This window comes from Heloderma suspectum, chromosome 3 (genome assembly GCF_057233095.1).
Source record: "Heloderma suspectum isolate Gila_16-S chromosome 3, 16-S_ref, whole genome shotgun sequence".
Classification (NCBI taxonomy): domain Eukaryota; kingdom Metazoa; phylum Chordata; class Lepidosauria; order Squamata; family Helodermatidae; genus Heloderma; species Heloderma suspectum.
Genome location: NC_139460.1, coordinates 21268566 through 21282041, shown reverse-complemented (window position 1 = coordinate 21282041; position 13476 = coordinate 21268566). Strand labels below are relative to the sequence as shown.

Below are 13476 nucleotides of genomic sequence, written 5' to 3'. Positions count from 1 at the left end.
TCCCTAGGTAATTGGTTCCATTGTCGTATATCTCTAACAGTCACAAAGGTTTTCCTGATGTTCAGCTGGAATCTGGCTTTTCAATTCTGCGTCAAAACCGAAAAGTAGATACAGCGGATTAACAGCCCTGTGTAGAAAAGCTCACAGACACCTCCCATGGTCCTCTCCTCCACACCTCTTCTTCTTTCTCTCTGACTACCTGCTCCACCACTTTGTTCCAGACAGCCTGCACCAAGCTTATATTGTGGTTCCTTGACCATGCTCTTAGGATATTAAGGGCACAATCCTATGGGGGTAGTTGTCCGCCTCCAAACTCGGAGGTAGATGACTATCCAGTGCAGGGTGGGTGAAGCACAGAGGGGATCTCCTCCTCCGTGCTCTGGCTGCCCTGCATTTGCCGCTAGATGGCTGATTTCGGCTGTCTAACTGCGGCGCCTCGGAGCAGGGGGTGGGGAGAGGCAGGACAGCTCATAGGAAGCATTGTAATGGTGCTTCTGCAGTCCCCTCTCTGCCCCCAGGAACGCCCCCTTTTCAGCCACTCCACACTGCTCTTCCAAGCACGGAGTTGGATTTCTGGGAGCCAAAAAACCCTATGGCCATCTAGATGCTGTCTAGCGGCTATAGGATTGTGCCCTAAGCAGTATAAAAGAAGGATAAATAAATAACCCTAAATAATAAAGTAGAGCTTGGTCAGGCTCGTTCCAATCCAACCATGCAATTCTTACATCCTTACATTTTTGGTGGGCCCAATCATTATGATTCAGTTCAGAACTAGATTTGTATAATATCCAACCCTTTGATTGAGCATATGCTCTCATAGGGGTGTACGAACCCCACTCACCCGTCCAGTCCGGGGCATCCACTGGAGGGGCGAAGCGATCTGTCCCTCCCCCCAGAATGCTTCCCGCCCAGCTCCACTCCATGGCGAGTCCGCGGAGCTGCTGGCCGGGCCTGTCTGCAGCTGGCCTTCTGGCCACTGCCACACAAATGGCGTCCAGTGTAGCCTTTGGCCATGATAGGCTACGCCGGATGCCATTTGCATCCGCAGCCTGGCAGTGGATGGCTGCGGATGGTAGCGGATGGACCCGGACTGGCTGGCACCAGGTAGGTTCCATCCCTACCAGACTTCGCGGGGTGGCGGGGGGGAGCAGTCTCTTCTGCAACAGACTTCGGGGGGCCAGATTCTAAAGAATCCGGCCTCACTGGAGTCCGTGGCGGATTTCTCCGCCATCCCTATGCTCTCATTCATTCAGCATGCATGGATCCATCAGGATTTGTACCTGTGTCCCATCAGGTTCCAGAGTATTCTTTTTACAGATTATCAGAGGCCCCACGAGACCAGTTTGGGTGTCCATCACTGGATCAGTTGCTGAATAATATAGGTAGGTGAGGCATGGTGGATCACTGTCTGTTGGACCAACACTTTCAGGAACTCTCCATTTGTACTTAAAGGTGTCACCAGGTTGAACATGAGCTCCCAGCTTCTGTTGCCCTTAAAACAAAAGGGAAGTAAAAAAGCACCCTTCAAATTTATTTATTTTATTTTATTTATTATTAAATTTATTAATTGCCCATCTGGCTGGTCACCCAGCCACTCTGGGTGATGTACAACATACCATAAAACAATTTAAAACAATAAAATTCTACCATAATTTTTTTTTTTAAATACCCTAACCCACCCCAAATGCCTGCCTGAACAACCACGTTTTTAATGCACGACGGAAGCTCATTAAAGAGGGGGCATGACGGAGTTCCCTAGGGAGGGAGTTCCACAGAGTGGGGGCCACCACAGAAAAGGCCCTCTCCCTCGTCCCCACCAGTCTAGCTGTCCTGGCCAATGGGACAGAGAGAAGGCCATCCGAGGCTGATCTTGTTAAGCGGCCTGTCTGGTGTTGCTGGAGGCGCTCCTTAAGATAGGCTGGGCCGGAACCATATAGGGTTTTAAAGGTCAAAACCAACACCTTGAATTTGGCCCAGAAAACAACTGGTAACCAGTGCAACTCCTTCAGCACTGGAGTGATGTGATCTCGCTGGCGGCTGCCTTTAATCAGGCGAGCCACCGCGTTCTGTACCAGCTGCAGCTTCCGAACCGTCTTCAAGGGTAACCCCACGTAGAGTGCATTACAGTAGTCTAAACGAGAGGAGACCAGGGCATGTACTACCGATGGGAGCAGATGGTCGGGAAGGAAGGGGCGCAGCCGCCATATCAGATGGAGTTGATACAGCGCTGTCCGGCTCACAGCTGACACCTGAGCCTCCATGGACAGCTGGGAGTCCAAAATGACCCCCAGGCTGCGGACCTGGTCTTTCAAGGGTAGCCGTACCCCATTCAACACCAGGTCAACATCCCCCAGCCTCCTCTTGTCTCCCACCAAAAGTACCTCGGTCTTGTCAGGGTTCAGCTTCAGCTTATTCCTCCCCATCCAGCCACTCACCGTCTCCAGACATTTGGACAGGGATTCTACAGCCAACCTTGGTGAAGATTTGAATGAGAGGTAGAGCTGCGTGTCATCCGCATATTGATGACACTGCACCCCAAACCTCCTGATGATAGCCCCCAGCGGCTTCACATAGATGTTAAATAGCATCGGGGAGAGGATGGAACCCTGTGGCACCCCACAAGTGAGTGGCCACAGGTCCGAAACCTCCTCTCCCAGTGCTACCCTCTGGTACCTGCTGGAGAGGAAGGACCGGAACCACCACAATACAGTGTCTCCAATGCCCAACCCCTCCAGGCGGTCCAGGAGGATACCATGGTCAACAGTATCAAAAGCCGCTGAGAGGTCGAGGAGAACAAGGAAGGAGCATTCACCCCTATCCAGAGCCCTCCTCATATCATCCACCAAGGCAACCAAGGCCGTTTCTGTCCCATGCCCAGGCCTGAAGCCCGACTGAAATGGGTCTAGATAATCAGTTTCTTCCAAGTTTCTTCTAGATAATCAGTTTCTTCTTAAACCCTTCAAATTTAAACTGTTACTAACACTAAAAGCCTAAAACTAACACTGAGAGCTTCTCCACATGGAGCTTTTATCCTGCTATTGAGATTGGTTACTTACGGAAGTTTGCAGGTCCTTTAGATGGCATTGTCAATCTCCAGGGCATCTCTCGTACTAAATAACCTTTATTCTATTTTTTAAAAGATCGGAGATAATGAGCTATCAAATTACAGTGCTTGAGTTCCCTCCTGAAAAGAGGAAAACCCAAAATGTGAGGAGCTAGACCACAGCGCCATCTAGCGGCTGTATAATGAAACATATAAAAGACTCGGATGAGGGGGAAAAGGGGGGAGGAAGCGCATGTAAAGGGAGTCCATCATGATCCTGCATTTAAAACAGAAGCAGAAAGCCCTGTTTTAAATGTAGGATTTTAGGCTGGTGTAGAGATGCTCTAAAACAACTCTACAGAAGATGTTTTCTCTAAGACATCTTGACAGAAGAATAAGAGATAATCTAAGTATGTCTTCAGATAGAACTCAGTGGGGCTGAAATGTGTAACTTTGGCTGGATCAGACCAATTTTTCCATGTGCCTTTTTTTTTCACTGCTGGATTTTAGGCTGTTCTTCACGCTAATATTTTTAAAAAAGAAATTGTATGCTACTTTTGGCATAGTTTTTCCAAGAAAAAGCAGTGTTAAAATGGGTAAATGAATGAATGCATCCATGTGTGTTGAAATTGCAGCTCATCTAGAAAGATTTCAGGTGAAAGTGAGCTGGGGAGGGCATCGTGAGTGGCTTCATCATGTCAGTATTATGTAAAAATGGGTGTTGTGGACTAGGCCTCAACTACATCACCGAGAGCTTTTCTCAATGGGGTATTTATTGTGTGCTTATGATTCCTTACTCACGGGTGTTTACGGGTTCTGTAGACCATGTCATGATCCTCCAGTTTCACTTCTGTTTTTTAAGAACACTTTCCTGGTTTGTTTTAAAGTGGGGAAAATGGGGTATTATTTCTGAAAGTGAAAGAACTACTTGAGTATTTGCGCTATTCTGCTATAGCACAGTGACACCTAGAGGTTATGTAGCAGAAAAGCAAGAAAGGAAAAGCTCTTTGTGTAGAGCTTGGATCTCAATTCTACGCTTAAAACATAACTGTCAGGGTGGACACTGAGCCCATAGAATCCCAGAGTAGTTCTGATTCTGAGGAAGAGCAGTCGCTCCTGGGAGAGGAGCGTGCTCCTCTTTCCCAGGGCCCACAGCTGACGGAGATTCCTCCCACCAGCATTCCTAGCTTAGATAGAAGTCCAGGGAGTGACAGAACGTGGGAAGCAGATTTGGTGGATGCGTGACGCCGACGCAGAGAGCGGCGCCAAATGGAGGGCGCAGAAAGGAGGCATAGTGCCCGGTTGGCGCGCAAGCAACGGCTGCGCCCAGAGGATCCAAGGGAAAAGGGGAGGGACTCTCCCTACTCCTTAAGTTCAGGGGTCTGCCAGTAATTCCCTTTCAAACAGGGACCAACTGTTCCAACTTAGGGCATAGGTACTGTGCTGCTCAGATCTAGTTGCAAACGGTAGAGTTGTTAAGTTGTAAAAGAAGAATATAGCTTTGAAAGGAATCCTTTTGTCTGTGTCTGGACTTGGCTACTGGATTAGACTGAGAGAGGCCTCCAAGGAGCCCTTGACAATAACATACAACAATTAACAGCCTCGTGTAGAAAAGCTCTTCGTACAAAAAATGATGATGAAACTCTTGCGCGACAAAGAAAAAATGTTAAGTTCATTATAGAACACCTGGCAATGGCTTAATAATACTGCTTCTATCAATGTGCTGTAAGGAGTGGAGAGTGCTGGGCTTTCAGCAGGGAGGCCCAATCATGAAATTTGCTCTGTGACTTTGGGCCAGTCACTATCTCTCAGTGTAACATCCTTTACAAAGCTGTTCTGAGGATTAAAAGGCCTGGATACGAAACACTGCACAACTAGTTCTGTGTGCCCAAGGGAAGTCCAGAACCGTGTTTCTCAAACAGCTTTTTACCTCATGCTCCATGGCAAAGATATTTTGAAATTAGGGTGGCCACTTACGCATTGCCAAAAAGGGGAAATGCATCACCAAAAAAGAAGACAAAACTGGACACCAATTTGCAAAATGTTTGCATATGCTAATTTATAAGTATAAATCTGCATTAAAAATAATAATTTAAATAGAAATACAATACAGGTAAGCACCTGTATGCCTGCTGTCCGGGTGGTAACTCTTCATGGGCAACATCAAGGCTCCTGCTGCTCTCCCTTCTGAAAGCTTTTGGACTTTAAACAAGACTTTGACATGGCAGCCCATCAGAGAGAAAAAAAGGTAAAGGTGTCCCCAACTAGTCGTGTCTAGGGTGCGGTGCTCATCCCTGTTTCTAAGCCGAAGAGCCAGCACTGTCCAAAGACGCTTCCGTGGTCATGTGGCCGGCATGACTGAACACCGAGGTGCACAGAACACTGTTACCTTTCCCGCCAAGGCGGTACCTATTTATCTACTTGCAATTTCTTGCTTTCGAACTGCTAGGTTGGCAGAAGCTGGGACTGAAGACGGGAGCTCACTCCGTCACGCAGCACTCGGGTCTCGAACTGCTGACCTGCCGACCTTCCAGTCTGCAGTTCAGCGTCTTAACCAGAATACACCTTCTAATAGTGGACTGTCCTCTGCCAGCTCTTCATACATAGGATTGTCTTCTGTAAAGTAGGACAGATAGCCATCCTATCTGAAATTGATGGCAGTTTCATAAGCTGTTTGTGACAGGGCACGGGAGTTTGCCATTCAAAAGGAAAAAAAGTTTAAAATTCAAGTAGCTCTTTGGAACCTATTTTATATATGTCATTTGAGCCTTTTGGGGGATGGGTGGAATACAAATACGATAGGACATTGCTACAAGGGGCCTTTATCCCGCACCTTTACCGGGGGTTCTGCTTCTGGATTCTTTGTGGAATTAAGATCAGCTCCTTTATACATGTTTTTTTCCAGGATTTTGTTGTTGCTGCTGTTCTATGTTTCATTATACAACCACTAGATGGTGCTGTGGAACAGCAGCATTGCCTATTTACACGAGGCTTCTATGGTGCGATTCAGAGAAAATATCAGGCTTTCCTCATTATGAAAAAAAAAGGTTGCAATAATGGTTGCAAAGAATGGGAGATGCCCTGAAGGATGACGATGTGTAAAGGACTTGCAAACTACCATCAGTGAGCAATCACAAGCGCACAATAAAGGCCTTGTGTGGAAATGCCCATAGACAGATAGCTAGCTAGCTAAAATGGTGCAGCATTTCACTAGCAACTTACCATCTGCATAAGGGGCTCCTTCTGATGATTTGTTGAAAGCTACTCCATGGGGCATCATGCTATAGTTCTTGTCAGCTTTATTGGCAAAAGTAACCAAAATGGTATCTCCAGCTTCAGCTTTGATAACAGGGCCTGGAAAATGGGATGAGAACTGAGTGGTTTAGGGAAAAAATGACAAGTTTAAAAAAAGGCTCTCCCTGCTTCCCCATCAGAGAGTCTATTTATTATATCTTGGCTTTTATTTTTAGAAATGGCAGAAAAACGTACATGAGGCTCCTAGTAAGCTCCCATCTAGGCACCGTTGAGGTCCGTACCTGTTTATCTTTTAACAAGTTTACAGCAATTGTGAGCACAGGCCTACGCTGAAGACAGACAATTGTTCTTGGGAGAGTTGAAAGTGGTTTGAACGAGGCATTGCTTCTCATATTGTACACACACATTTCTTTTGCCCCAGTATCACTTCTGGCGATGCAGGTTTCTCAGAAGTTGGAAGCGGTACACAAACCTTTTTACCCGAGGCAAATGTGGGATAGGCATACACATCAAGAGCAGCTCTCTCTTTTGTGAAACCACACTCAGCATTCTGAAAAACAGTTGCTTGTCTCCTTTTAAACTAGTGCTCTGCCAAAAATTTCTCCTACATTTTTTTCGACTGTTCTCATTTTGATAGAAAAGAAATGGCTTTCGAAAAATTCAAAAGAGGAGAAATTTCAGAGAAATTCTCGTGGATTGGGTTTGGGGTTCTTGTGCTTACTTTACTTATGAGGTGGCTGAGGAGTGTGCTGCCTGTCATTGTACAATAATCGCTGTGGCAGCCTGTAGCCTCCTCAGTTTCCCGCACTTCAGTTAAAGCCATCGTGAGAAAGACATCATGAGGTCATTCCTCCCATGGGGCTTTTTCATTTGAGGAAGTGCTGGTGGCCTGGGAGGCTGCAGAGCAATGGAAAGATATGTAATAGAAAGAGAAAACACACAACATCCTCGGCCACCTCACAGTGATTAGATAAGCTCAAAAATACCAGCAAAAGAAATTCAAGTTCTGCCTCAAAAAAGTGGAAGCCTCAATACAGTTGATGCTGTTGCCACCTACAGAACCAAAAACCGTTAGGAAAAAGAAAGCACCTGTGCTACAACCCCTGCCAATAGTGAGCCCTCTCTCTGAGAAACTGTTGGAGATTTTCTCCTCCCCTAGGAGAAATTCGGTGAAATTGTCCCCCCAGTTTCTCTTCCCACAAATAGGTTGGAGAATTTTGAGAGGTCATGTGTGCACAGCTCTATTTTAAACCCATGGTCTCCACCTCTACCACCCACATTTTAATCTCCTCATGCAAATCCCTCTCCCCTCACATTTGCCTCACTCATCACCTTCAAAAGGGATTAAAGACTCATCTTTTTGCTCCGTCCTTCTCGACATGATTTGTTTCTTTGAGCCTTTCCATTTCCCAGCTCCAGTGTCATGTCTCTTTTTAAACCCACATCCCATGGGTCAAATGCAGCCCCTGGTCCCCTCACTGACCCCTGAGATCAGTACAAAAAAATGTGTGTGTGGGGGGGAATGGCATCCACAGAGACTACAGAGTGCCAAAATGGTCAAAATTAGCTTGTCTGCAAACTCATTTTGAACCTCTTAATACTCCATAGCTGCTACAGATGCTGTTTTTAAATTATTTTTTAATGGGCCCTGGACCTCCAACAGTTGCCCACCCCCATTTTAAACAGTAAGCTTGTGGGTAGAGGGTATCTAGTCTCTTTTTAGGCATGCATATATATATATATATATATATATATATATATATATATATACACACACACACACACATACATATACACACATACATATACACACACACACACACACACACACACGCACGCACACACATATATAGGCTGAGCAAAGAGAAAGTATTCACCTTGGAACCCCCATTGGAAGCCTTGCCTTCGTTCATTTTCTAGAGCAGGGATGGGCAACTTGTGGCCCTCCAGATATTTTTGCCGGTAACGCCCATCATCCCTCAGCATTGGCTATGCTGGTGAGGGCTGATGGGAGTTGTAGGCTCAAACATCTGAAGGGCCACAAGTTGCCCATATCCATTCTAGAGCCTGGCGTGATTTCATCACTGACTATACTGGGAATATCAACAATCGCCTTTTTAGTTCTTGGCATAATTGAATGAAATTTGCAGGCAGAGTATGATGTAGTTTGTTTCTGAGGGGAAGAAGCCTGCCAAATTTCATCTATGCAATCTTGAGGGTGGGGCAAGGGGTACCTGGCTCACCTCCCTCCTTGCTACGCAGCCACTGGCACGGAGAGCACAATATGTTGTTCTAATTTTCTCCCCAGATCTACAGGAAATGCACCTGTTCAGCAGTTTCTGGGCTATTTCTCACTGGTAAAGCTGTGCCTGAGTGGTAGCGCTTCAGACTGCAAATGGTGGTGGTTCCCATGAGTGAAAGTTCCCTTCGTATAGAAAGCCAGATGTCAGGGAGACACATGCAAGCATGTGAGCCCTCACCTGCAGTCTAATGTGGTGTAACCGAGAAACAGGTTTAGTTTACTACCTCCGTGAACTAGGCCAGAGTTTCACCATAATTGGCTGTTGCTCAGGTGGAGAAGCACTCTCAAAATGTCTGCCCACAAATCCCATTCTGGGTGTGACTGAAGCCAGTACCATGAGAAGATTCAAAATTTGAAATTATCAACTGTACCAAGTATGCCAAGGTGAGCAGCAGCTTCAGGTTGCTCCTTCCTTCTGTCAAACTTTCCGTCGGTGTAGGACACGTAGTGAGCTTTCTGATATCGCCCTCCTATTCGTTCATCCCCTTGTATAAAGAAAGGTGCTGAGTCACTGTGAGAGCACAAGGCATTGATGGTGATTATAAAGCTATGGATTTGTAATGCTCAGTTTAAAGCAAAACGTCAACATTCTCTGTTTGGAACAGATAAGACATTCTGTAAAATAGCTTATTTCTTTGATATCCCACCTTTCCTCCCAGGAACTCTAAGCTGCAGTTTGAGCCTCACAACAACCCTGTGAGGAAATTTAGTCTGAGCGGTAACCCAAGGCCACTCAGGGGAGAAGTAGATGATATGAGGCAGGGCATATAGCTGCTGTTAAAAGCAACAACCCTGTGCCTCTTCCTTTTCTCTCCTTTGGTAATGCACAGAGGAATAAAATGCATCATTGGACCACAATGACATGTTTTATTTCTCTAATAGCTATCAGTGGAGCAAGGAGGAGGCAATAGGTTTCTGTTGTCAGCCATTTGTCTCTCGTATAATCAAGTTCCACCCCAGTAAGCTTTGTAACTGAGTGGAGATTTTAAACTTTTCCGATATACCAGCCAAACTCTATCCATTACCCCACATGGGTGTAAAAACAATGTCAACAACAAAACCTGATGCATATATCTGCACAGATCAGGGTTGGAGAAACTTTTCCATCCTGAGGGTCATATTCCCTTCCGTCCAAAGGCTGCATACCAGAGGTGGGTGCCCCATCTGCCAAAAATGGGCATGGTCACACCATACTCTCTTTTATAAACACATACACGCATGCATTCAAAGATAACACACTCATTCATAGACACACATCCACTCGTGTGTGTGTGTATGTGTGTGTGTGTGTGTATATATATATATGTATGTGTATATATATATATATATATATATATATGTGTGTGTGTGTGTGTGTTCCATTATATTCACAAGAACATAAGAACAGCCCTGCTGGATCAGACCAAGGGTCCATCTAGTCCAGCATTCTGTTCACATAGTGGCCAACCAGCTGTTGACCAGGAACCCACAAGCAGGGCATGAGTGCAACAGCACACCCCCTCCCCCATGTTCCCCAGCACCTTGTGTACATGGGTTCACTGCCTCTGGTACATAGCCATCAGGACTAGCGGCCACTGATAGCCTTTTCCTCCAGGAATTTGTCCAACACCCTGTTAAAGCCATGGCCAAAGTGGTGGCCATCACTACATGCTGTGGTAGCAAATTTCATAGTTTAACTATGCACTGTGTGAAGAAGCCCTTCCTTTTATCTGTCCTGAATCTCTCATACACACACTTACTCGCTACTGCCCAGAAAATCTTCCTCCATTGGGAAGGGTTATCCCTTCCATCCCCTGCAGCCATCACCCCTGAAAATGCCTAATTGCCATGCAGGTCAAGGGGAAGCGGCAGAGGGGAGGCCCTGTGGGCTGCATCTGGCCAAACAGAGTGGATATTCCCCACCACTAGTATAGTTTATTTGTTTATGGTGGGTCAGCCCCTATACTTCTGATTGGGGGCTGAAGCTATGAAAAAGTGGCTTGCCCAGTGGGTTTATGTCTAAGCTGTGATTTGAACCTGGAACTTTAAACAGCACATGGTGATTCTTGATTGGAGGATAAAATCAAATGATTTTATGTATGCTGCCCTGTGCTTCTTTCAGCAAGGAAGGCATGCAAGTGTGAGAAATAAATAATAAATATCATAAACTTCTTGGCTCATAGATAATGCTCCTAACTGCATCCATGTCATGTGGCCTGTGCTAATGAGTATTTCCATTTTCAGTTCAAAGAAAACATGGAAAAAATGGAATAAACTTATCAGGACACTTACCTGTCAGTAGCATTTAAAGCCTTCCCAGTGAATTTATCGATGCCACTAGGTCCATAATCCCATAGAATTCTTTCTGCGGCAATAAAATATCTTCTTTCCTGACCACTCTGTGAAGGCTCAGTAATATTTTGACCACAGGCCTTGATGTTGTATAATCCCATCATTCCAGCTGCAGTGCAGAAAGCACACATAAGAAGCATTTAATCTATGTTGGTCTCACCACACAACCAATTCTTCCATTGCTGTAGTTCCTAAACTGGCTCATTGGGGCATGTGAGTGTGCTGAAAGAGCATTGTTAGTGCAGGGGTTGTGAACACTGCCCATGAGCATCTTCAATCGCACCTGTGAAGGGGTCCCCAATGTAGCGCCCGTGGTCATCTGCAAAACTTTAAAAACATTTATTTGTTCCATTTTTAAAATATACACACATGGATTTGTATATATCCATAACAATGAATACATATGAAATACACACATACAAATTTCTAGCAATTATACATAAGCTACAATACAAGCGGACCAAATATCCAAATATGTATCCATTTGAAGGGGGTGTCTATATGCCACCTGTTCAAATATTGAAAGAGTTGTAAGGTCCTCAATCTTGTACCTGACAAAAGGGTGTGGAGAATCCATTTATGCTGACCATTTGTTAATTTCCATGAAGCAGGTAAATAATTTTAAAAGAGCGTATACATCAGTGAATTTTAAAGACTGTTCCAGGACAAAACTATCTTTGCAATAAGCTCCTCCCAAAAAGAAGAAACTACTTTAAAAGAAGCATTTAAAAGAAGCAATAGCTGTATTGCACTGCCAACAGTTAGCCAGGCAACCCCTTATTAAAGAGACGTTGTGGTATCCAATAAATATGAAACAAAAGTTTTTGCTGAATAAGATGCAGCCTAAGAGCCATAGACGCGACAGGTAGACGCCAAAGTGGCAATCCACCAATTAGACATTTTGTGGTGGTGCCCACTGCAGTTCTTAAAATTGCCAAATGTGCCCATGAGTCCAAAAAGGTGGGGGAACCCTGAGTCACAAGAAATAAATGAAATCATTAATAAAAGTTCCTATGAACCTGATGCACCCATCCTCAGAGGAGGATTCCTAGGGCATCTCGGGCCTTCCCATGAGCCTCTGCTTGGGGTGGCTAATTCTGCTGCCTCTCTGCATTCAGTATGATTGGGTTATTCGGACACTCCCAGCATAGATGGGACAATCTCAGGGCTCAGACTGTGGGCAGCAATAGCCTTTCCACACTGTTGTGGGTATTGTACTTTTAAATTGTATTTTAAATATTTTTTAAAGCACATAAACAAAGCTAGCTATGCTTGTTCATGAGAAAAATAAATAAAAAATCCACAGTTGCCTCAGATCAGAGTTACATCCGGACGTTGTGTTTTCAGAAATAGAGATCAACCATGGCTGATGCTCTGTCCCAAAAGGCACTGCTAGGTGTAATCTTGTACCACCAAAACCTACCACGGCGTAACTCATTCTGTCTGCAATCTCCATTTTGAGACTGGGTCGATCTAAACTCCAGACCTCATGGCTACCACATCTAGCCAAATGTGAGGGGTGGGTGAGGGTTCAGTTTCTTCCCCCACTCCCTGCTCTTTGCACCCTCTAACCCAGGGGTGGGGAATCCAGCCCTCTAAGCCTCAGCATGTACAACAGAAGCACCATATCTTATTTCCCCATTTACCCCTGTCTCTCCTTTCCACCCCTCTTATACTCTGTAAAGTACACTGATAACGCTGTAATATTATTGCGTGTGGCCTAACTGCCTCTTTGAATATCCAGTGTATTGCCGTTTCTTGAATGGTATATAAATATCGTTTCTATCATTGTGTACCTTTTAGGTGATGATTGACTTGACAAGTCAGAAGCCACTCCCCGACGTTCTCCGCGATCATTTCTGCTGTAACGAAGGTGGCTGGAAAGAGGCTGACGACATCAGCCCTGTGTCCTTGGTTAATGAAGGTGTGATCGAAGAACTGCACAGAGTGAATATCAGTCTCGGTCCCCATCCCAAACAAATACCAGGACACCAGTTCACCAGCACACATCTCCAGGCCAGGAAGGTTTCCGAAAACATAGCCATTAATTGCTACAAACACATAATGCAATGAGAAGAAAGGACACTCCATGAGTTATAGGAGCTTTCCCCCCTTCAGACATGTTGGACTAAAACTCCAGCTTTCTCCAGCCAGTCAGGATACAGGAACATGCCAGAGGTGTGTTGTTCCTCAAGCAACAAGCTCAAGCAAGGCTTAACTGAACCAGGAAAGTCTCTTTACTTCTTCCTGTCCAGGAAGATCCAGTAGCCAGCCTCGGTGGCTGGGGTCAGTTCAGGGCCTGTGGATACTAAACTGCAGGCAGATGCTGCATCCTGCAGGTCAGTGGCTCAACATACACAGCAGCTGCCCAGAAAACCAAAGGTTCCCAGTTCAGGCCCCAGCCAGTAGTGCAGCTAGGTGATTTTAGACCCTGGACTTCATGGGGCTTCTCTACACGAGGGTTTTATCCCACACCAGGGCTTCTGTTTCTGGATTCTTTGCAGGATTAAGATCAGGATTAATCCTTTGCAGGATTAAGATGCTT

General features: G+C 45.5%; 1 protein-coding gene across 2 annotated transcripts in view; it reads right to left on the bottom strand.

The window, feature by feature from the left end:
• Positions 1–13476, bottom strand: part of HEPHL1 (hephaestin like 1) — an 87962-nt gene that overhangs the window by 61486 nt on the left and 13000 nt on the right. For both annotated transcript variants that reach the window (XM_084842607.1, XM_084842608.1), the window contains exons 5-9: positions 12728–12982; positions 10872–11040; positions 8972–9111; positions 6266–6397; positions 1281–1492 (exon numbers count right to left, since the gene is read on the bottom strand). In XM_084842607.1, coding sequence (XP_084698733.1) covers positions 1281–1492; positions 6266–6397; positions 8972–9111; positions 10872–11040; positions 12728–12982 — 908 coding nt within the window. The remainder of the gene's footprint in view (positions 1–1280; positions 1493–6265; positions 6398–8971; positions 9112–10871; positions 11041–12727; positions 12983–13476) is intronic.